This window comes from Drosophila innubila, chromosome X, assembly GCF_004354385.1.
Source record: "Drosophila innubila isolate TH190305 chromosome X, UK_Dinn_1.0, whole genome shotgun sequence".
NCBI classification, from domain to species: domain Eukaryota; kingdom Metazoa; phylum Arthropoda; class Insecta; order Diptera; family Drosophilidae; genus Drosophila; species Drosophila innubila.
Window position 1 is genome coordinate 5,766,140 of NC_047626.1, and position 26,678 is coordinate 5,792,817.

At 32.4% G+C, this 26,678-nt stretch overlaps 1 protein-coding gene across 7 annotated transcripts; it reads left to right on the forward strand.

The window, feature by feature from the left end:
• Position 1: 1 nt before the first annotated feature.
• On the forward strand, positions 2–24,513 carry LOC117793477 (dynamin). Of its 7 annotated transcripts, XM_034633790.1 has the most exons (17): positions 2–176; positions 5,915–5,988; positions 6,067–6,823; positions 7,761–7,877; positions 7,938–8,166; positions 9,007–9,164; positions 9,259–9,365; positions 10,904–11,097; positions 12,114–12,233; positions 13,318–13,329; positions 14,326–14,331; positions 15,596–15,799; positions 16,513–16,606; positions 16,972–17,105; positions 17,171–17,313; positions 20,898–21,044; positions 23,724–24,513. In XM_034633790.1, the coding sequence occupies exons 1-17, from the start codon at positions 31–33 to the stop codon at positions 23,803–23,805; spliced, it is 2,724 nt and encodes a 907-aa protein (XP_034489681.1). In that variant the 5' UTR covers positions 2–30; the 3' UTR covers positions 23,806–24,513. The 7 variants fall into 7 exon arrangements, with proteins under 7 accessions (XP_034489681.1, XP_034489686.1, XP_034489682.1 ...); XM_034633795.1 differs by lacking the exon at positions 20,898–21,044; XM_034633791.1 differs by lacking the exon at positions 14,326–14,331.
• Positions 24,514–26,678: the final 2,165 nt, after the last annotated feature.

The window sequence follows — 26,678 nt, forward strand, 5'->3', positions numbered from 1 at the left end:
GATTGTGCTCGAAAGAGAGTCGTCGTCAGCATGGATAACTTGATACCGATCGTGAATAAGCTGCAGGATGCATTCACATCGCTGGGAGTGCACATGCAATTGGACTTGCCACAGATTGCCGTCGTTGGTGGACAGTCTGCGGGCAAGAGTTCCGTTCTAGAGAACTTTGTGGGCAAGTAAGTAATCATCATTAAAGTAACTCACAACAAGAAAAAACAACAGAAAAAATACATAAAATACACACAATAAGCGGAAAATCCATATTTTTGCGCGAAAGCTCTTTACTCTCATCTCTCTCTCTCTCTCTCTATGTGTATGTCTGTGCTTGTGAGAGCGCTCCAAGTGGCGCTCTCGCTAATACATATACACATATGCGTGTGGATGTGTGTCTGTGTGAATTTTTGGTGAATAATCAATGAACCAGCATTCCTGCTTATTTTTTTGTGTTTCTCTCTTATTTTTTCCTTTTGGTTTTTTTGCTGGTCAGTGGGTGTTGCGGTGCGTGCAGGTGGTCATCAATAATTCCCCTATCGCATGTACATACATATGTTTTAGTCGCAGTAAATGCGCATTCAGTTATACATAGTCAGCAGCAGCAGCACCAGAAGCAGCGGCAGCGACTGCAGCAGAGCATTGGCAGCATAACAACCACCTTACATACATAACACACACACACTTGCAGTGACACCCACTTGCATATGAATAGGGACATTATCACTGATAAATGCTCTGTAAACTTTTTACTATAAAACTTGATAGTTACTCATACATACATATTACACACATGCAAACAGTAAGGCAAGAAAGTGTTTTGACAAATTAAAAAAATTACACGTTCACGTTCTCTTTAAAAATATGTATATGTATTTAATTTTATTATTAATATTTATTATAAAATAAAAGTATTATTTTATTTAATACTTGTTATTTTATTTCTCATTTTATTATAATTTTTACTTTTCCTAACCATAAAAAACAAATGTGTAAATTTTGATAATGTCAAAACACTTCTTTGACATACTGTTTATCTATTTAATTCTTTTTTGTTGCTGGCAGCTTAAGTTCTGAGTTAAATGCGATAAAATAAATAAAAACATTTTTAATGATATACTTTCTCTCCCCCTCTTTTGCTCTGTCATTCTCTTTGTGTGTGTTGCTCCTGTTCTCTCATACTCGCACTTACAATTTGTTCTCTCCGTTTTAGCTGTGCGTCTCTCTCATTGCGCTTCGTTCGCTTTTTATCTATCGGCTTTTCGCCCGCCCCTTGAAAATGTTGTACGACAAAAACAAATACAATAAGCCACCAAAAAATACTTACGCCCCAAAAAAGAAAAAAGGGGAAAAAATCAATGCACGTTGACATTTCCTTTTGCAGCGCACATGCTATTTGTTTCCTTTTTTTCTTTTGTGCGCTCGTTCTGCCTATCTAAAGAGGCCCCCCTTCCCTTCCCTCTCCACTCCACCCACACTATAACAATTCAACCCACCCCACCCCCTGTTATTCTCTGCTATACTTCACTTTGGCATTTATGCAATGCTGTCGTTGACGTCGACGTCGACGCCGAAGCTTACGATAGCCTACATTTTTGTAGTTGCTGCTGCTGTTTGCCTTACCTCAGTCCACCCTCATTCCATTACTTTTGTTACTTTTGTAACTCTTAATGAATGGAACCAGCGCTCTCTTGCTCCTCTCAATCCCCTCTTTGGCACATACACGTTTATGTTGGCCTGTGTGTCTGCTTGTTCTATGCAAAAGTGCAAAATTATATAATATTGTGATAAAGTCCTTTACGGCGGTGGCGCCATCTACAACTAATCTTTAGTGATGCGAATTAATTGAACTATTATCGATACTATCGGCATTTTTACTGTGGTTACTTAGTGAATTGTATTTATTTTAAAATTTTTGATACTGTTTGTTTTCTAAATTGTCATGCTTCATAGCTACTTTGATGTTGAAATGAATTCTCCATGTTTTTGCAATACAGTTACACTCCCACTAGAGGTGGGGGAACTATTGATGGCACTATCGATAGTTCTCCATATCCACCTCCCACATCTCCTGTATGTATGTGTTGCTCTCTTATGTATGTGGGCAATCTCTTATGTATTCTGTCACTCTGCAATTTATGCTCTTTGCCTGCTTAGAAGTTGTACACAAATTGTATGTATTGAATTGACGTGGGTGTTTTTGACACTTGTGATAAATTCAGTATGTATGTACATACATATGTATGTACATAACAATCAGTCAAGGATGTTTAAAAAAATTAATTTTATTTTGTACAAGCATAATAAAATAAGAAATGAAATAAAAATTGATAAAGAGAACATATATATTTTTCTTGTCAAAACACTTTCTTGATTGTCTGTATATGTATCAGTAGCTATATCTACATATATATCTATGTTAATTTTAACACATGTATATAACTCAGTAATTTGCTTGTTAAATACAGTTTGACATGCAGTTGCTCTTACATAAGCTCATTGCAGTCAATAACAGCAACAACACAAGCAACAACAATAAAAGCAACAACGACAGTTCATTTTCGCATGCGCCGGCTTCACATAAAACACATACATGCATACATACATACATACATACCACATGTATTTGTATGCTAGTATATATATATAGTTATACATAGTAAACTATGTGTATGTATATTGTTAATGACCTAGTTTTATTCTTTTTTTATGCTACTTATGCTGATGCAGCTTTTGCAGTGTTGTCATCAATGTCAGTTAATGATGCAAGTGCATGTCAAACTGAAGAGCAGCTCAAACTGCCTAAGAGAGCGAAAAGTCAAGAGAGTATTCAATGTCAGTAGCATTGACTGAAAGCTCTGTTCGAAATGTCAATAGTTCATGGCATTTGCTGCTGATGCTGAAAGCAGCTCTCGCTCTCTGCAACTTACATACATACATACGTACATAAACACCTACATAGCAACATGACATTAGCAATTGGAATATTTGTGGAGTGGGTTGCGGCAATTAATACCACCTACTTGCATACATACAAATGTATGTTGCGTATTTTTGTTTTTTTTTTTAGTTTAAAGACTGACACATACTAAGGCGAATATAATAATAGAAAACAATAAGTGAAAAAAACAAAGAAACAAAGAAATTTTCGCAACGCATTTTGCTGCTGCTTATATTTTTGGCCACGACTGTGCCGACAAGTAAACAAATAATACCACAGCCTATTAAAATGCTGCCACATGCCACACACACATACACACAATTACACAAACAACTCAATTTAAATAAAAAAAATAAAGAAACAAGAGATGTTTAAAAACGCAGCACATCAAAATTGCCAAAACATGAAATGACACCGAAAGCAAAATTGGAAAGAGAAAATGCAGTGCAGCAGCAGCTGATCTTGTATGTGTGTGTGTCTCTCTCTTTCTCGCTCTGCCTTTGCCTGTGTGTGTGTGTGTTGTGAGCTTTGCTTGCAATGGCAGCGGCTAAAGAGAGCGATCGGTCAACTGCAGCAGCCGGCATGCATTGCATTATGCGTGAGAGACAGACAGAGAGAGAGAGAGAGCGAATGATAAAGAGAGTTTTGTTATTTGAGTTTATCTTCAGCAGCTGCTTTTGACCTCTTTTTAACTAATTGTTTGCATTTGCAAACATTTATTCATAATAAAAGCAGAGTTAGCACATTTGTTTCTGCTTTTGAGTCATCGCTTTGTTTTGTTTTGCCTTTTTTGTGTTTCCATGTGAGTTTTTTTTGTTTATAGAAATGCTGTTGATATCATCTAACTAATTTGCAACTTGTGCTTACGTATGTACGTGTGTACGTATGTACATATGTACGTAAGTAAAGTTACTCATCACATGCAATTTAATGTGTATGTTTGAAATGCGATTAGAAATAAAGAATAAGGAAATAAAATGTAATTTTATTTTATTTTTATTGTTTATCAAAGTTGTTGCCACACCCCACAATCCACTTCCCCCCACCCACTTGAGTGCCGTTATTATTAAGTGGATGTTATCGATGATTCATGTTTGTGTCATTATAATTGATATTGTGTGTGATTTCGATAAGAACTACATACATACATACACACATATTTTGCTGTTGCTGCTGCTGTTTGTTGTTGATATTCATATTTATAGTGGCTTTGTTGACTTTGGGTTGGGATTTGTTTGCCACAACAGAAACAGGTCAAATTAAGTAATGAGCCTAAAACTTACTGTGTACATATATGTGAATAAATATATGTGTGTGTGTATGTATGTCTGTATGTGCATATGTATGTAGTTGTGTGCTGACAATTGTTATTTTAGTGATTGTGCTTCCCAGCCAATTAATCGCACATGTTGCCGCTGGTTTCGATGACTTTTCCCACAACTCCAGTTGAAGCTAATCAAAACAATTGATCATTAGAACAATCGAGTGTAATCTGACTGTTAATCGTCATATCCATGACTCATTTATCACAAATCTTTAAACACTATTGATAACATAGATAGGCAAATAAATCGAAAAAAATCGATTTTTACGGAATAGATTTTTAACTACTATAACACGATTAATATTATTTGACGATCAAACGAGTTAATTAAACAATTTTCACTGTGCATTTTCTCCTATAATATCCCCAAATCGATTCTGCATTTAATTTTTGTTTATTTTCCACATTTCATATTTTCGACATTCATAGGCCATGGTTTGAGTTTGATGGTAAGGGTCCCCCCTTTGATATTTTGGAAATTGAAAATTTTAAATCTTAAGTTTTCACGTTTAATCAACTCCTTATATCGTAATTAGTATAAAACAACACTTTAAACTTGATTCTGAGACACTTCATATTTTTGTAAGAAATCATGGAAAATTGGACAAAAATTTGGACTTGTAAAGTTGCTAGGTCAAAGGTTTTATCAACTTCAAACTTTCATAACTTTGTCAAAACTAAACCGATTTTCAAACGGAATGTCATTTTGTTAATGGTTTGGCTTTCTTATTCATTCTGCATTCAAAATTAATTAAATTTGTAAAAAAAATTATTTTCCCCTTAATCATTGGTTAGATGCTAGGGTCCCCCCTTTGATATTTTGAAAATTAAAAATTTTAAATCTTAAGTTTTCACGTTTAATCAACTCCTTATATCGTAATTAGTATAATACAACACTCTAAACTTGATTCTGAGACACTTCATATTTTTGTAAAAAATCATGGGAAATTGGACAAAAATTTTGACTTGTAAAGTAGCTTGTTCCATGGTTTGACCAACTTCAAACGGCCATAACTCTTTCAAAACTCAACCGATTTTCAAGCGGAATGTCATTTTAATCTTGGCTTGGCCTCTGAACTGATTCTGCATTTATTTTTTGTTTATTTTCCACATTTCATATCTTCGATGTTGGGCAATAATTTTACTTAAAAAGTTGCTTGGTCCAAGGTGTGACCAACTTCAAGCTTTCATAACTTTGTCAAATCTTGACCAATTTTTTTGTGGAATGTCAATTTTATCATGATATGACCTCTATGTTCATTCTGTATCAAAATTCATCACTGTCCATATTATCCGTTCTTTCGATCACTGTTCTTTTTTTCCATACTTCTCCTTGACACTTTATCAAAATTTTCTAACTGTCATAGCTTTGCCAAATCCCAACCGATTTCCTTGCGAAATATCAATTTAATGAATATTTTGGGCTATATCTTTATTGTGCATCAAAATATGAAAAAAATCTTTTCTTTTCTGTAAGGCACTGAAAGGTCGAGCTCTCGTTAACGATATTTCATTGTGTTAGTTCGGTTACCACTTGAATTGTGACAATCTATTAAACTTTTCCATTACAATAAACACCTGAAAATAAATTAAGACACACACATTAATTGAGTATTGCAATTGGAGAGCTAATTTTGTTGTTTTTTGATTATTTGCAGAGACTTTTTACCTCGAGGTTCGGGAATTGTGACGCGCAGACCTTTGATTTTGCAATTGATCAATGGTATTACCGGTAAGTATCGATAATACTAGCAAAATGTGAAGAAACTCTTTAATAATGATATGATATGATTTGTATTTGCATTTGTAGAATATGGTGAATTTCTGCATTGTAAGGGTAAAAAGTTCTCCAGCTTTGATGAGATACGAAAGGAGATTGAGGATGAGACGGATCGTGTAACGGGTAGCAATAAGGGCATCTCAAACATTCCGATTAATTTGCGCGTCTATTCGCCATATGTGCTCAATTTGACGCTGATCGATTTGCCGGGCTTAACGAAGGTGGCAATTGGTGATCAGCCCGTGGATATTGAGCAGCAGATTAAGCAAATGATATTCCAATTTATACGCAAGGAGACCTGTCTCATATTGGCCGTAACGCCGGCCAATACCGATTTGGCCAATTCGGATGCATTGAAGCTGGCCAAAGAGGTGGATCCACAGGGTGTCCGTACCATTGGTGTGATCACCAAGCTCGATCTCATGGACGAGGGCACCGATGCTCGTGACATACTCGAGAATAAGCTGTTGCCACTGCGGCGCGGTTACATTGGCGTTGTCAATCGCTCCCAGAAGGATATTGAGGGGCGCAAGGATATCCATCAGGCGCTGGCCGCTGAGCGTAAATTCTTCCTCAGCCATCCCTCGTACCGCCACATGGCCGATCGCCTGGGCACACCCTATTTGCAGCGTGTCCTCAATCAACAGCTCACGAATCACATTCGGGACACGTTGCCCGGTCTGCGGGATAAATTGCAGAAGCAAATGCTGACACTGGAGAAGGAGGTCGAGGAGTTTAAGCATTTCCAGCCCGGCGATGCCAGCATCAAGACAAAGGCTATGCTACAGTGAGTACCAACTAACTAAGATTTCAGTTTACATACTTTATTTTAGGCTTAAATGAAAATTTAACTTTATTTCGGTTCTTAAAACGAGTTATTAGAATGTATGTATAAGACCCATTGGGTTTAACTACTTTCAAAAATTTATTAAGCAAATATGTGTATTTTTTTCACTTCAAATACTCTTTATTTTTAAATCTGTGCATCTGTATAAGCAGCTAAATCTTAAAAACTATAAAACTAAACTTCAATTTTCAAGAAATTATTTTTGTCAGTTGTTTTTTAATTAAAATATCTGAATATTTGTTAAAAATAAACTTTTTAAAATAAAAATTTGATATGGAAATCGGTGTTGCCTAAATATGCACAGTAAAAAAGTTAAGTTAAATGGAAAAAAAGAATTGGAAACGAAAAACAAATAATAAAAATAAATATAATAAGTAAAAGTTAAGCTTAATGATTAATGCACCTATAAAAACAAAAATCTAGTGTTGCTATATGGTTTTATTTAATTAAAACAACTAAAACTTTTTAAAATATGTTAGATCTAGCATTAAATTAGCTAAACTGCTTGAAATGACAGAAATTTGAAATTCTTTGAGGGGATTAATTGCTATCTTAGCTATTTTCTGTCACAAATACCTGTGAGTCGGTCAGTCAGGATAGACAGTTTTATATATATAGAATGTTTCCATTTTAATAATACAATTCAAGTGATAATACAATTCTATTCAAATAGAAATTATAATTATGTTATTATTAATTCTAATACCAAATCTACTATTTTTATTTAAATTAGTCATTTTAACTCTAAATTAATTAAATTTTTTATCAATTAAGTGTGCTTAATGAATGCTCATAAATTTTCTTAATTAATTTAAATTACATTTTAGTATCAAACTTTTGTTAATTTTAAATAAATAATATTATAAAATCTTAACAGAATGATACAACAACTGCAGTCGGACTTTGAGCGCACTATCGAGGGCAGCGGTTCCGCCTTGGTCAATACAAATGAATTATCTGGCGGTGCCAAAATTAATCGCATATTCCACGAGCGGTATGCGTAGTTATATTTATTTAAAATTGATCTAGATACTAATGCAGATTGTCTTTGTAGTCTACGCTTTGAGATTGTTAAAATGGCATGTGATGAGAAGGAGCTGCGTCGCGAGATTTCGTTTGCCATTCGCAATATTCATGGTATTCGTGTCGGTCTCTTTACCCCAGACATGGCCTTTGAGGCGATTGTAAAGCGTCAAATAGCGCTGCTCAAGGAGCCGGTGATCAAGTGTGTGGATCTAGTCGTACAGGAATTGTCCGTTGTTGTGCGCATGTGCACCGATAAGGTAACATTTATTCGATAAATCAATCTTCTATATATATATAAAACTCCCTCTCCTGACTCACTCACACACTGACTGACTAATCATAGTACAGCAACTATAAGACCTAGTTGTATAAGATTTATCTTTGTCTATCTGATAAATCAATCTTCTATATATATAAAACTCTTTGTCCTGACCCACTGACTGACTAATCATTGCACTGACCTAGTTGTATGATATGATTAATCTTTATCTATCGGATAAATCAATTTTCTAAATATATAAAACTCTTTATCCTGACTCACTCACTGACTGACTCATCACTGCACAGCACAACCATGAGATCTGGATGTATAATAAGATTAATCTTTATCTATCTGATAAATCAATCTTCCATATATATATAAAACTCTTTGTCCTGACCCACTCTCTCACTGACTGACTTATCATTGCACAGACCTTGTTGTATAATAAGATTTATCTTAATCTATCTGATAAATCAGTCTTCTATATATATAAGACTTTTTGTCCTGACCCACTCACTCACTGACTGACTAATCATTGCACTGACCTAGTTGAATGATATGATTAGTCTTTATCTATCGGATAAATCAATCTTCTATATATACAAAACTCTTTGTCCTGACTCACTCACTGACTGACTCATCATTCCACATCACAAACCATGAAATGTAGTTGTATAATGAGATTAATCTTATCTATCTGAGGAATCAATCTTCTATATATACAAAACTCTTTGTCCTGACACACTCACTCACTGACTGACTAATCGTTGAACTGCACAAACCATAAGAGCTAGTTGTATAATAAGATTAATCTTTTTCCCTCTGTCTCTATCAGATGAATCGCTATCCACGTTTGCGTGAGGAAACTGAACGCATTATCACCACACATGTGCGTCAACGGGAGCAGCGTTGCAAGGAGCAAATCTTGCTATTGATTGACTTTGAGCTCGCCTATATGAATACCAATCACGAGGATTTCATTGGCTTTGCCAAGTATGTGCCCAAACTAAATGTATCCTTATATAACTGATACTTGTTACATTAATTATTTGCTCGAACTTCTTTTCCTTCTTATCGCTTTATATAGTGCTCAGAATAAATCTGAGAATGCAAATAAGACCGGTACCCGACAGCTGGGCAATCAGGTTATACGCAAGGGTCACATGGTCATACAAAATTTGGGCATCATGAAAGGTATGTGATATCTGCTCCAATCGGCAGTAGAAGCTGCAAATGTTTGTCTGTCACCCTAACAAATAAAAAAAGAGAAAGAAAAGTTATCTTCGGCACACCGAAAATTAGATATACCCTTGCAGATTAAAAGCTTAAGAAATGAAAAAAGATTTGCATGCAAAAATTAAATTTGTGATCGATGGTTTCCAATGTGCTATAACTATGTGATACATGTTATGATAGATTGTAATTCCAGTTAAATGAGATATTTAAGACAATGTTAAATACATAATATGTGGTATTAAGTTGATTTTTATACTAAATATTAATCGTTACTAAAACAGATACATGTTTACAGAGAAGCAAATGAACATGTCTATAACAACTTAGCACTGTTCATCCTTAGCAAGAATTTAAATACTTTATATGGGGTCTGACAAAATTTAAATACCCTCTGCAAGGGTATATTAACTCGCAACACCTTGTCACACACACACACACAACAATAAAAACAACAACATTCAATTGCACTCAGCACTTAATTGACACCTCCGTCTAACATTCCTGCATTTAAACAATTAAAGAGCACTTAAACTAATTCAACTTAATAAATATCATAATATATATATATCATTCTATAACTTGCCTTAAGCAACTTTAACTAAATCAGCCATGTATTATCATAGTTCCCATCGCAAGAGTGTAAAGCTAAGTCTCTTACTTATGTTAGTAAAGAATATTTAGTTTATTTTCCAAGAAACTAAAATTCGTTTTTAAAATTTTTTAAATTCCAACATGTAATAAAATGTAGAAAAACTTAAGCTACCTATAAAGGTTCTATAGGACCTAAAAATGCTAATTTAATTCTAAAAAAAAGTAAAGCCAAGAATGCTGCAATGTTAGGTTCCATCTATCATCTGTCAGCAACTAGCGTATTTAGGCATGTGGCATGGGGATTGTTACAAAACAAATCAATTTATGTATTTATTTGTATTATTTTGACACTTTCGTTCACTAAAAATTATGTGACTTGAGTTTTGTTTTGTTTTTAAAATGTCAATTCTTTAATTTATGTGCTTCTTTTACTTCCTTTTCATTTTTTTTAGTTTGAATTATTATTATTGGTGTTTTCTTTTTCTTTCTTTCGATCTTGTTTACTTTTATACTTTTATTGACCATTTTCTCTCTAACAACTTTGGTGTGGAATTGAAATTGAAAGCTTTGCTGTGGTTTTTGCCACGCCTACTTGGTTTGTATTCAATGATTTTCTTTTCAATTACTTTTTGATTTTGCTAAAACAAACGACATTATTGTGCTGTACTATCTGAAATGCTTGAACTTGGAGATTGCAGAATCATGCCTAGTAATATGTATTATATATATATATATCCTAAAAACCGTACTGAACCGAAACCATCCTGTTCCTCCATTCCATATCCTCTCATCAATATCATATGACTTGGCTAAAACAGAAAAAACAACTGTTATATGTGTAGATATATATATATATATATAAATTTCTGGATTATATTAGCATCTATATCTTTTGTTGTTCACAGGCGGATCGCGTCCTTATTGGTTTGTGCTAACATCGGAGAGCATTTCCTGGTACAAGGATGAGGATGAAAAGGAGAAGAAATTCATGTTGCCGTTGGATGGTTTGAAATTGCGCGATATTGAACAGGGCTTTATGTCAATGTCTAGACGTGTTACATTTGCTTTATTCAGTCCCGATGGACGTAATGTTTATAAGGTTAGTAATTTTTGTTAGCATACAAAAAAATGAAAACAAAAAAACTAAAAAAAAAAGAGACCACAAAATGAAATAATCAAAAAAAAAAGAAAGAAAAGGAAAACTTTTATACAATATTTGCTACAACAAATAATCGTCTGACTATTTGTTGTAGTTAAAATAATGTTACATTCAATTATTTAAAACATATTTTGTTTCTTTTGTTCCAACGAAATTTGTCTTAAAAAAAAAAAAAAAATAGAACAATTCAATTTTTGCGTTTCAAGTTGCCCTCGGCATAAAATGAGATTAAATTCAATTTTAAACATTTGTAAAATTTGATAAAAAAAAAAAAAAATGAAATTCGTTGGGCAGGCAATGCAATTAATTAATTTTTTTGTATAAGATAAAAATTACTATGTTTTTATCAACATTTAGAGTCAAATCAAAGGATAAAAGGAGCTTGCAATAAGCTTCGAGCTGTGGAAACTCCTTTTGTGCCTCTGATTTGTGAGCATGACAAATCGAAACTAAACCAAACCAAACCAAACCAAACGCTAGCTAAAGGCATTTCCCTCGATAAACCGATATATATATATATATACCGTTATACCGATTAACCAAATATATAGCTATATACAACCACCGATACCAAAAAAACACTAACTAACCTTTGGTCCAAAGACACACGCTGCGAATCACTTGACTCAAAAGCCAAAGAAAGCTAAAAAAAAAAAAGTAAAAAACAAAATAAGAAAGAAAGTACAAAATAATAACCAAACGAAACGAAACCAAACCAATACCGATAACCGATAGCCAAACCAATGCCACCACAACCCGTCCAAGTACTCGTAATCGTAATCGTTATCGTAATCGTAATCGTAATCGTAATCGTAATACGTTGTCCCATATACCAAATGCTTGACAAAAATACCTATCCATTTGTTCTCTTTGCGCTTGGACGCTTCTCTTTCTCCTCCTGCACACAAACACACACACACACACACACTCGCACACACAAATTGTTACACATTTAGGATTATAAACAACTGGAGCTGTCATGCGAAACGGTCGAGGATGTGGAATCCTGGAAGGCATCATTCCTCCGAGCCGGCGTCTATCCCGAGAAGCAGGAGACTCAGGAGAATGGCGATGAGGTGCGTATGCCCAGTGCACATATCTATCTATCAATCTAACTATCTATACGTCTATCTATATCTATAACTATATCTCTAGTAAATATCTTAATTTAGTGATTGTGCTAAACTTTTAGCTTACTCTAAGCCTCAGTGTATATGTGTACGTGTATTTGAAATATGATTAGATAACAGCCACAACACAAGTTCAATTAACACATGACTTTCAATCTAATTAAATACTTCACTCCCTCTCCAAAAGCCCCCAATTTTCTCGATTTTTCTATGCCCTAAAACACCTTTATTCCGAAGTACAATCAATATTTTTCGGTATCTGTTAACACCTATAAAATCTGCAGATACATGTCAAATTTACAGCTTGTTAACATTGTGTTAACATAGCAGCGCTACATTTATTTATCTGTCTGTTAATGTCAAACTGTTGTGTAATGTAAACTTACAGCGTATTCCCTTCTTACTGCTGTTACTGTAAACTTAACAGCGTCTTCTCTTAACATCTTTTATTTAGTGCTGTTTGATAACATCTTGTGTATTGAAATGTCATTCACTTATAGATCTTGTAAACCTGTTAATTACAACGTTAACAGTGTGTCTGAGTCTGTTGCTCCTTATGTTAATATAAAAGTTTCTGTTATTCAAATTTCAATGTTAACATAACAGTGTGTCGCTCAATCTCATAACTAGGAAGCTTTTTATAGAGCGATCTTCCTCTACTTCTTTCCACCCCCTCATTTCTCCCTTTTTTTTTGTCTACATACCTTTAATCAGCGCTGTTTTCAGTTGCAGTAAAAACAGCTTTTCATTACCTATCTATCTAGAAATATACTTATACATATATCTATATCTATATAAATCGTATATTGTGTGCTGAATGGACTTTAAAATATGTTTAAATCTTTACAATTTTAATGACGAAATAACTTATCATATATTTCTTTGTTTTTTTTTTTTAACGTCGCGCCCCAATTTAAAAATACCACAACTATCATCATATATATATATATGTATATTAAAATACACGTCTATATATATAAAACGTGAATTTGATTAATATTGTGCATATATATACTCTTTGTATGTGCAGGAAGGACAAGAGGTTTGTTTCTTTTCATCATTTTTAGAATATACTTTGCATATTTCCTACGCTCTCTCTGTCTCTCTCTGTCTGTTTTTTGGTTTTGGTTAAATAAAAAATTATGATTTTACTGAAATACACTACAAATAAATAGAAGGGATTTACAGATAGCAAGAAAATTATCCGATATTACTTGAATCCGTTTGTCTTAAATTCATAGCGAACGTTTAGTAAATGCGGATAGATTGTTTTTTAGAGTATCTGCTAGTCGATAAGGACAATATAAAGTTTATTTCATAGTTACCAATTAAAAAGTGGGAATCAGTTAATGATACACTCAAATTGGACATTGAAAATTGATTTTTTTTTTATACGTACTTAATTGGACAACGAAATTATGGCTTACAATATTGATTCAAAATTACTTATTTTAGTGCCCAACTGACAGACCACAAAAAAGTGTAATAGACATGACTCCACAATGGTGGAACAAAATTTGGGTGAAGGTCTGCTATTTTTATGTTCCCTCCCTACCTACTCTCCACCTAACCTACATTTTAGTTTCTTTCGGCGTTGTACAGCACTAACCAATGAAATAGGGGATGCAAATTCATGGCTTATTCGGTTGGGATTTAACACGCAAAACATTTATGATAACTCCTCGTTGGCTCATAGTTCATGGTTTACCTTGTGATCTAACCTTTTTCATTTATTTTCCCGTATGTTAATATTAACTTGTTAACACTGGTACATATATTTATGCATAGAAATAAATATATATACTGGTAATTCTCACGTTCTTAATACTTAAATATAAAAAAATATATCAATATACATATGATTTTAATTTTACAATATTTTTTATAAATTATTTTCTTCTATTTTCCCGTCCACGTACCAAACGAAATGACCACATATAAAAACAAACAAAACTAATAAATATATGCCGAAATTACAATGTCAATAATGATTGTAATGCCGAAATACGAAAAAACATATATATCCAACCGTTTACAGCAAAAAGTATGTTCATTTTTCCCGTTTCAATGTTCTCAAACTTTGAATTTTACTTAATTATTTTTGTATGCATTCGTAATGTAAACCCGATAAATGACATGGGCAGTTTTATTCGTTGAATTAACACACAACTCTTAAAATTTTTGACTCTTTGAAAGCATTACATACTTATCATTAATATAAATTACAAGTACAAGTAATTAGCAAACTCCGTTTTTTAACATTCTATCGCCTTTTTCTAATAGAATCGCCTTGTAAACACTTTTATTTATTCTACAATTAATATGCTGTGCCATAGATCTGTGAAATAATCGAAAACTTGGCGATAACTTTAAGTTATCGTATGGTATCGATAGATTTGCAGCTCTTAAGCACAGCGCAACACTAAAACTTGCATCACTAACGATTTGAAGAACTAATTAATAACTAAAAAAAGGAAATTTCTAACTTTTGTTCAATTCAAACTCACAATAAAAGTGAAATTTTTAAATATTTGAATCTCTTCGCATAGAACACCATTTTTTCATTCCCGAAAGTAAATTTCAACTAATCTCAATTGATTAATATGATTAAACAGCGTTGCCACCTGTCATCTTGTAAGCACCAAAAAAATAACAAGTTTTAGTCTCTTCTCACCAACTTTAACTTTTAATAATTTAATCATTCTAAGGGAATTTAGTTGAAGTAAAATTAAAAACACATTTTGGGACCAAATTAAAATTAGACACTAAACGCATTGATTTTTTTTACTAAATAGCATGACAAATTTCACACAAATACTTATCAATTAATATTTATTAACCACAATTAAATCGAATACAAATAACACAATAGAAAAAAGGGTATTGTAAAGCTTAATACATTTTAGTTTTGACTTTATTATTACTGTTGTTATTGTTGTTTATTATTATCTCACATTGGTTTTTATTTGTTGCATTTCAATTGAAAAAAAAATACACATTGTAGAATAGTACTTGAAAGAAAAAGTAAACGTAAAAAAAATCGATTTCACCATTTTGGTATTTTTCGATTGTGCAATATTCAACATACACTTTTATCATTTTAATTGATTGTTTGTTTGTATTTTTTTCCATTACTTTTGCCCCCCTCGAACCAATCAATCAACCGAATTGAACAAACAAATTACATATGTGTTACAATCCCTTCCCCACCATCAAAATGTGCGTTAATCGTTAATATCGACATTGCTATCGATAAACGATAATACGTTACGTTACGTTACAAAACTAAAACAAAACAACGATAACAGTCGGCTAGCGAGGAGAGCTCGACAGATCCACAACTGGAGCGTCAAGTGGAGACGATCCGTAATCTGGTTGATTCGTACATGAAGATCGTCACAAAGACCACACGGGATATGGTGCCGAAGGCCATTATGATGCTCATCATCAACAATGCCAAGGATTTCATCAATGGCGAGCTATTGGCACATCTGTATGCCTCTGGTGATCAGGTAAGAATTCATTATATACAACTAAAAGCTTGAAATTTCAACACAACACAGACATGACAAATTATCCGTGGGATAAGCTATATAATATAGTCATTAGATTTTGACGAAATTTTGTCAAGGTGTAACAAATGGTAAAAAAAGACATATTCTGTGAGTTTGGTTGAGATAGCTCAAAAAAACAAAAAAGTTTTTCATACTAAAGGTTACTTTACATCCGATTGTTTCTATGACAGCTATATGATATAGTCATTCGATTTTGACGAAATTTTGTTAGGGTGTAACAGGTAGTCCCAAATACATTATTTGTGAGTTTGGTTAAGACAGTTAAGAAAACAAAATAGTTTTTCATACTAAAGGTTAATTTACATCAGATTGTTCCGATTGTTCAGATTTTGATCAAATTGATAAGTATTGTAAAATTTAAAAAATATTGTATTAAAAAAAATGAGATTATAAAATGAAAATAAAATCTTGTCTGGTCCGGGGACTGAACCGAGGGGCTCTTGAGAGTGAGTCAGCGCACTTGCTGGTCGAATTTTCCAAAACGCCGTCTTGAACGCCAATTAATTTGTCATCTGTGTTGTGTTAAAATTTCAAACCTGTTGCTTAAGCCGTTTGGCCTGTACAATGCTCGGTCAATTGGACAAACAACTTTATAATATTTATTGATTACAATCTTATTATTAATATATTTTCCATATCTCTTGTAACAGGCACAAATGATGGAAGAATCCGCCGAGTCGGCAACAAGACGCGAGGAAATGCTGCGCATGTACCGCGCCTGCAAGGATTCATTGCAAATTATCGGTAAGTAATGCCCGGAAAGCAGGTTATCATAGGTCTAAAAAGCCGTTTGTGGGAGAAAAAAAACATACCAACAAATGAAGACAAGCCTAGAAACTTCATAAAACCGTAAAAGAATTTATAACAGTTAAAAACAGACGCGTACAAATATGTATTGTGGAATGAGAATAGATGGGAATTAAAAAAATAAAAACTAAGAAAGAATTGTTTTACGCTTTACGTTTCTCTCAGAATTGTGATACTTTGTGTTGAAAGAAGCAGCATTTTTAGACTTTTTCATAAATTTGTAGACTCTTTTATACAGTAAAAGCTTTTAATTCTTTTATAATCTTGCATTTTATACAATGTCGTTTCTGTTTCTCAACCAGGTGACGTTTCAATGGCAACCGTATCATCGCCATTGCCGCCGCCCGTGAAGAACGATTGGCTACCAAGTGGCTTGGATCCACATCTATCGCCGCCCAGCCCTGGTGGCCCACGAAAGGCAGCACCCACCGCACAGGTAAACTACAAATGACTTAACTATTAACTGAATTATTTTTACAATTATTCAATTCTTTATTTTAGGGCTCTTTGGGTGGCCGTAATCCACCATTGCCGCCGGCGACTGGACGTCCAGCGCCAGCAATACCAAGTCGTCCTGGTGGTGGTGCACCACCGTTGCCAGGTGGACGACCAGGTGGTGCTCTGCCACCACCATTGCTACCATCGTAAGTCAACACATTTCGATTAAATCTCCTTAATGCTTTTCATATATGTATATCTTTAGTTGGCTAAAAGCGCCCTGTACAGTTTTAACTTACTTATATAGAACTCGTGCTCTTTGTAATTTATTGTACATTTTTTTTTTTACGTCTTCTACTTGAATTATTATTAAACTGTTTCGTATTCCAATTTGGTTGGAAAACGCTTAACCAATTAATTTATAAAATTATTACGAAATTGGAGTACGTTACAGATCATTATTTATTTAATTTAATCGACGATTGGGACCTCTTTTTATATAGCGAAAGTCAACACACACGCACACACGCACATATGCATACATACATACTTACATGATTATGAAATACTAACTTTATGTACATTAATATATACATATGTATATGTATGTATGTCTCAATCGCTTGAAACTTTTTTGTTACCATTCTTATTTTGTATATAGCTTAAACATAATTATACTTTTTAATTAATTAATTTTTTCATTTGTTTTGTGCATACTTTTTTTACGTTCTTTTTTTTTTAAATAATTGCCAGCAGCATGCAGCTTGTCCTTTTAACAACTGACAAAGTCGTTATTTGTTAAGTTTTTTAAAATTTTAAAAATGTCAAAAAAAAAAATAATTTAAATGATTAGAGGGAGTACAACCCTTTTTGGATTAAACATAAAAATATTTGCGAAATAGATTAAAAAATAAATCTATAATTCTGTCAGTCAGTTAGTCAGGACAAACAGTTTTATATATATATATAGATTATCGATATTTTATCGATCTTCAACGAAATGCTAACAAAATTGTAATTTGGAACAGCATCAAAACATAAATATATTTGTTTATAAGTAGATAAAGGGCAAGCTGTCAGAATTGCAGGTGCTTTATTTGTTTTTGTTTAACCTTTTTATTATTATTTTTTTTTAATAGCAGCCTTTGTACTTATTATAACAAAAACTGTAAACAAGTCGAAAACAAACTTAACAAAATATAAAATTTTGTTTCTTCTCTTTTTTCTCTCTATTTCGCTCACAAAAATTTGTTGAAACGAATTGCGATAAACCAACAACAACGCCAAACAAACAATTGATAATAATAATAATAATAAAAATTAATTAAATTTAAATCGATTATAAATAACGCACACACAAACCTAACCTCAATGTCAAAATGAATTGCTCGCAAACACACACACACGCACACACAGACGTCGTTAAGTTGTCAGCCACAGCCCCAGCCGAGGCATTTACTCTCTTAAAAAAAAAAAACTAACCTAAAATCGCTTTCGCTTTAACCAACAAGAAACCAACAAATCGACCTGAGTCGCATTTGAATCGTTATCGAATCTTTTTTAAGTATAATCGTATCGAACTCACGCTCTTCGGCTCGCTCTCTCTCTCAGTGATAACAGTCACAGTCTCCTACAGAAAAGCTCGCTCAGCAGCATAGAACAAAACTACTTACAACGAGTTGTCGTTTCTCAACACTAACAAATGTTAAATGATTTAAATATCGTTAATACTATTCCGTATATATATCGTATATCGCAATTACAAATATCTGATTATTATGATATACACATATTTATATATTATATACAATTTATTAATATAAAAAATGACACAAAAAGCAGATAAAGATATAGATGAGGAAAGACAGCTTATGATCCAAGCACAGAAATCAGTTTATCATGATATATTTATATTGGAGATCATATAATAAGTGTGAGAAATGTAACCTGCTCTACTATTCCTTAGATTTCAGAGTTTGTTAGTTTTTATCAATTATACATACGCATATAAATAGATATATATATGCATACATATATTTATAGTAGATACGACGCGATATTTAGGCTAAGCTGAGTTGACTTTCGCGATAGTTATTGTTATCGATTGAACAGAGCGAATGAACGGAATCGTGAGAGTGTGACCAGAGTGTCCTGTAAATGTTAAAATGCATTCTCTAACATACATACATACATACTTATACATATACGATGAGAAAAACATATGCTTAAGTTAACTAAAGTACCTTTTTTGTGTTGTTGTTGTTGTCGTTAAATAAAAACCAAACAAAAAATAAATATACAAAAAAAAAGAACACAAGAAAATAAGCAAAAGCATAAAAAAGAAAAGAAAGAATTAAATGATATATATATAGTATATATGTATTTATATGTAATATGAGCAGCAAAAATTCCACTACATGCATAATATTAATTATAAACAACAACAAGAAGAAAAAAAAATAAAGAAAAGTTACATATTAATTGTTCAGTGTGTGTACGCAACAAGAAGAAATAAATACATACGTAGTCTAATACAAAAATGCAAAACATTTATATCTACACATACTATATATAAAGAAGGAAAGAGAGAGGCGCCTAAAAATAAACACAACTACACATATAAACAGACTGACATACACAGATGTTCACATTTATTTGACTGGCACTGTGGCTCTCTCTCTCTCTCTCTCTCTCTCTCTCTCTCACTCAATCTCTGCAGTGCAGTGTTGGAAAGCGTGCTTTGATGCTGCAATTTGACATAAACTCTCTTAAATTCTTGCTCTCTGTCCGATGTCCCCATTGAGTAGTGTATGTGTGTGTGTGTGTGTGTGTGTGCTGGAAATAAATTAAAGAATGATCATAATATATACATACACACACGTGTTTTTTACTTTGTTGTCTTCTTTTTTCTATAATACTTATATTTTATTAGATTTCTATTTTATAATTTGTTTTGTTTGTTTGCTTTTGCTTATAGTTTCTCAATTTATATTTATGTCATAATTTGTAACTAAATCAAAAAACATACACATACACACAAACACTAACACTCGCACACACACACACACACACACACACACCACAGAGTCAGCAGGAGCGAAACAAACAAATCGATAAAAAGGGGTTTCAAGCGTTCCGATAACTGTTTGATCACATAGCGCCAGCGCCATTTTGTACCTAGTTTAATTTTTTGCACAACAGCAATAAACCAAAAAAAAAAAAAACCACAAAATTTCTGAATAAAACCAAGGCTGCAAACCTCCAAAATGTTGTTAATGGTTCGTTTTCGCGGCTCGAACCATAGAGCAAGACATCGGTTCGCGAATTGGTTTATATACCCTCTGAGCTCGAACCTTGGTTCAATTTCATACAAAAAATATTTGTGTTATACATTTTTCTCTACATTTTGAACTAATTACATTTTTTTTTAAGAAATAAAATTTTGATGATAATTTAAATTTATTTAAATTTTAATATGACTTATTTGAATCCGAAGTCTCAAAAAATTGCGTAATATTAGTAAACCATAAATTTGATGTACCTATTTTTTTTTTTCCGAACCGAACCTTTTATTTTAGAAAGCGGTTCGGTTTAGATTCGGGTTCGCAAAGTCAATATTTTAAAACGATCGGTTCATGAACCGGCTTAGGCTGCGTTAGCACCCGAACCGAACCGGCTCTACGAGGTTCGGTTCAGAACCGGTTTGCAGCCTTGAATAAAACAAATCAAATAGAACAGAAACAGCAACAACAGTACAACAAAAAAAAAAAATACTTTTACAACTTTCAAGTCGCGTCACTGGAGCTGTCGGCGGAGCGATAACACAGCAATCGGGGGCCAATCGATACATCCCGGAGCAGATGCGGGGACAGGTGAATCAGGCAGTTGGCAACGCGGCGGTCAATGAACTCTCCAACGTTTTCGCCACACGATTCAAGTAAAGATATCAAAAACTGAGAGCGCCACAGAATGAAAGAATATGCAAGAGAGAGCAAGCTTTCAAGAGAGCGCGCAAACAAAATAAGAACAAACACGCACGTCACGCACACAAAAGCACCGAAGAGAGAGCGAGCGAGCGAGCTAAACGGATGCGACGTCGTCCTTCTCTCTTCTCATCCTTCATATTGTGTTTTTGTTATTTTTTAACTACATTTAACATGTACATGTGTTGTGCTTTTGTTTACTCCTTCTCCTACAATTTTTTTGTTAGTTTTGTGTTTTTTTTTTTAAACATATTTCTGTGTGTTGAAACTAAATTGATTAATTTTAAAAAAAAGTAACATTCCTCTCTGTTGTTTTTCTTGTTCTTGTCAAATGCATTAGAGTTGCAAATGTATCGATATGTTATCGAATGCAACGATTTATCAAATACTATCGACAGTAGTATCGTTTGTTATGCAGCTCTAATATGTATATTTTGTAATTATTTGGACATTCCATATAAATTCATCACACACACACACTCGTCAAGTGTTGCTTTAAATATAATGAATCTCTATAAAAATAACTCTAAATCCTAACCTAAAAGTTGTTAATTACATTTTACGATAAAGCAATGCGAAATTGAGCAAACGAAACATATACATACGAACATAACCCATACAAAGTAACATACATCAATACATAATACATAGTATCTTATTTAGAAAATTTTCATAATGCGAATTGCTTAAAGGCAGAAAAATTGTAATTGTTGCTAAAAAAAAAAAAAAAAACAAAATGAAAAAAATAATGTGTTTTTGTGTAGTTTTTAAAACCACCTTATAATTAATATATATATGTATATATATCTATATATAGATATATGTATATATATACATATGTATTTGTTAATGCTGCAGCAACTATAAAAATACATTAAACAAAGATACCAAAATATCCCCAAATTAATTGAATGAAAAATATTTAAATATAGTACTTATACATGATACATACATGCATATAAGGAGAACGCAACTCGAAAAAGAGGAATGGGAGTTTTGGTGTGAGAAAAGGCTAATGAAGTAACAGTTAATATGTATGTACTATATGTGAATGCAAATGTATTTGAAGGAAGCGCAAAAAAGTATGCTAACAAACTGAATAAAACACACTCGAAAAGTAAATTGCAAGTGTGTTAACAGCTGTTAAGTTGAGATCTATCGGTGTCGTTTAACAGCTGTTAAGCAGTCGATGCTGTTAATGGAATAACAGCTTGAAACTAAAATAAGGCAATATTACAATATATTCCGACTATTTTTTTGCCGTACTCACTTGCATATTTGATAAAAGTTAACCTCGAAACATAACCTCGAAATATATATATATATATATATATATATATATATATATATATATATATATATATATATATATATTGTATTCGATAGCTGTGTAAAATCTTTCTAAAATTTCCAATGTTAATGGTAGTTTGTACAAACAGCATGCATATAAAAAATATTGCAAAATCAAGTAAATAATATGCATATATGACTATAGCTTTTAAAGGATTTTGGATCTGCTGATGTAGTATATACTCCATACATGCGTATGTATGTATGTATAGTGTATATTTGTTATATGTATGTTATGCTATGTAAAATTATTGTTTAATTTCATTGCATACGCTGTCACACTTATGACATTCGATATATCTATTGATTGATCGTTAGAGAGACAGCAGCAGCAAACGATAATTATATCGATAAGCAATCGATGCAAACTATGAAATTAACCGTTTTTTCCAACATCTTCTCGAGTTATGATAATATGGCAAAAAAAAAAAAAACAATTATATCTATATATATGTGTATATATAGAAATGTCACAAGTATTTAGCTCCTCTATGTGTTTGTTTTAGTATAGCACACACACACAATCACACACACACAGAGACACAGATACACACTCATACTTACATCAGACATACATAACGCCTTTAGCATATACATATTTACATACATACACACATATATAATTAAATATGTACTTATATGATGAAAGATGAAACCCTCTAAAAAAAAAAAAACCATCCCAACCAACATGTAGCACTTACTAATTGCTGTTTATTGAATTGAAAGTTAAAAGTTGCTGCAAAGAATGAAGAACGGTAGAATGCAGAAATGCTGAGGGGTAACTACAATGTTATAAAAAAAAAAAAAATAAATAAAACAAAAAAAAAGTAAATATATATATTAAAAAAGAAAAAGGAGGTTGATTGTTTTTACTTCAGTAGATAACACTGGCCGGCTATGTTAGTTAACAGCGCTGTTAATCACCCATTTGACAGGCTGTTACACTCTGGCTCTGTGGGTTAACAGCGCTGTTTATGACTTAGCATTAGAGGAGGCTGTTAATGTTAATGAGTTGCTTCGTATTTGACTCTTGTCCTGTTCATTTGTTGTTTTTGGTGTTGGTTTTGCTTTTCAAACATTCTTTAAGAAATAAACTGCTATACAGAACTAACATTTGTTTGCTGTCCTGCTGGGTGAGTTGTCTAATAACTTTAACTATACTATTTTTAACTATATTCATTAATCTCTTTGAAATGTTTCCACATGCAAAACTTGCTTTGAGCTTTCAGTGAATATTTGTAACGATTTGATAACTAATTTCAATATTTCAATATATTTCACAGTCGACCTGGAATGAATGCGCCACCAAAGTTGCCTGATCGACCCTCGTATTACGGTAATACGACCAATGGACGTCCCTATTGAGTGAGAGCGAGACAGCACGATGTCAAAACGATGATCCCATCTACCATCGATATCCGATAACTAGCGAGATCCATCCAAGCGATAAACAATCGATGGAGCAGTACTGACCGTTGGAACTGGATATATATGTCTATATATATATATTTATATATGAGTAGTAATGGGTTAATTGATCACTGTAAAACTCAATTTGTATTATTATGTATGTGTATTGTTAATTGGCAGTTGCCAAATGTATGTATGTGTGTGTGTCTGTCAGACTTTCTGACTGTGTGTGTGTATGTCTTTTTTGTATTTTTTTTTTTAATTTTTACATATTTTGCAAAGTGTACTAAAGTGTGTAGAACACTTTCGACTGGTCCTTAGAAATGCTAGACATATCATAGCCTTAGCGTAGTTGATTAATCACACACACACACACACTTACCTATACACACACACGCACGCACACACACACACATATATGAAATTGCCGTTTCAACATATACATACATTTGTAATTAAAACTAAATAGCTAGAGAACGATAGTGTTATACGACTAAGTGAATGTGAAAGCAGCCTCAACTGTCATACAGTCATACAGTTATAAAAAAAAAAGAAAACAAAACAGTTATACAGTATATACTAGATACCGTTAAACACAGTCATACACAACAGTGCGTTTCCAGCTGGGCTACAAATATAATAATAGAAATATTGTTAAACAAATGATAAACAACAATAACAACAACAAAGAACAATTAGAGAACACATCCAAAAAATCAATTTAAATTCTCAATTCTCTCTGTGCATTGTAAATATTTCAAATACACAATTGTTATAAATAATAGTATCATAATTAAAATATGTAATAATAATTATGATATACATGAAACGCTTTAAATTCACAATTTTTTCCAAAATATACATATTATATATATATTGTAGAAAACAGTAAATAAATATATATATCTGTATGTTTCAGCGCCTTCTAGACATGTATGTTTATTTACACTTAATTACTTTTTGGCAAAACGTCTAAAATGATTACAAGTAATTTTTTATATAATTTATATACTTATATACAAAACAAATGCAACCAATTATACATATTAATTTTACAACTAAGTTTAAGAACACCATAAAAAAAGATGCAAATGCAAATAAAGTTGAAAACTATAACGAATTAAACAAATATATCGCATTTATTACTGACTTTTCTATGTGGGAATGGAACTTTTCTAGACGAAAATCGAATGTAGGATTAAACTAGGGATTTAAATCCAAACTGTAAAAATCGATAGAAAAAAATGGAGTTGTTTAAAAATCGACAAATAATACATCGAGTTAAAAAAATCGGGCTTTTCCAAATTACTTGTTGGTTTTTTCAGGTGTCAAGGGGAAAGTAAAAAATGGATGCTGAATCAAATTAGAGTTGAGTTTTCGATATTTCATTTAAACCGATTTAATTACCTTAATTGATCGTCTACAAAATAATTGAGTTAAAGTAGTGAAATAAACAAAAATTCCCCTGGGATTAAAATTCTTGCAATCGACCGCTTGGTGGCGCCAGTGTTACCCAGCACTGTGAAAATAGTTTGTTAAATAGATAAGAGAAAATTGCCCAAATTGTAGTTTCTTTATTTAACTTTGCAATGCAAAGCTGATTTTATTTGTTTCACTGTTATAATGTTGTTGTTAATTAAGTTAAGTAAGTACACTGTTATTGGAATCTGACACACATATAAATATTGTTATCGGTTGGATGTTGTTGCTGTCAAACACGAACAGTCACTGTGATCGTGATTGTGACTGTTATCGTGATCGTTACAGTATAAGGTAATTTGATTTAAAACATACTATTATGTTATTAATTATTTAATATTTATGTATATGTATAACGTACTAGTATATGAATTTGCTAACTTTGAAATTTGTATAATTGTTGCTATTGTTTTTTGTTTTTTTTTTATTTTAAATTAATTTTATTTGAATATCGTATCTATTAACGGTCTAATCTAAGCGGTCCGCCAGTTTAAAAAAACAACTCTGGTAAAACTTGTGATTCGAATTTCGTATTTGGATTGTTTTCTAAATTGTTGCTACTAGATTAGGTAATCGTTAATTGTTAATTATGTTTAAGAAATTGACAGCAATTCTTAAGTATTCCACAATTGGAATTATATATCGTATAATCATTTAAAATGTGTATGCATGTATAAATTTTTGTTAGTTTATGTAAATTTGCAAAAATTGTTTAATCTTTATATATGTATGTATATGTATATTTATATAATAATAATTCATTTACTAGTTATTTCTCGATTTCGAAAATTATGCTAGAAAAAACTTCTTATTATGATAAGAATTTGTGAATGTTTTTTTGTAAGTATTTCAATTTTGTTTTGCTTGTTTTTTGTTTTTAGTTTCTTCTTAAATTTCTCTTAATTCTTGAATACAATATGTAAGTGTTATATGTTCGAATTATATATATACTTTCTCCAAGAGTCAATCTCTTCTTATCTCTGTTTTTTTCCCATTGATATAATTTTTGTCACCTTTTTTTTTTGGATTTGTCGAGAAATATTGCAAAAAGTTGACCCCATTTTGTTACATTTGGTTACAGAATGTATATATGTATAAGTGTGTATAGAATACTTGCTTAAGAACTAGACATTAATTATAAACGGCTACTCTATGATCCATTGATCCTTTCCTTTTCTTCTTTTTTCTCCATCTCCAAGTTTCTTCCTTCTTGATTTTGTTTCACAAGCAATAAACATTTAAACGTGAATTCTGAATAATACGTCGCCTACTCCGATTTACATATGCATGTATGTATATTCACCCCACACCCGTTACTCACATACTCACGCACGCACTCACGCACGCAC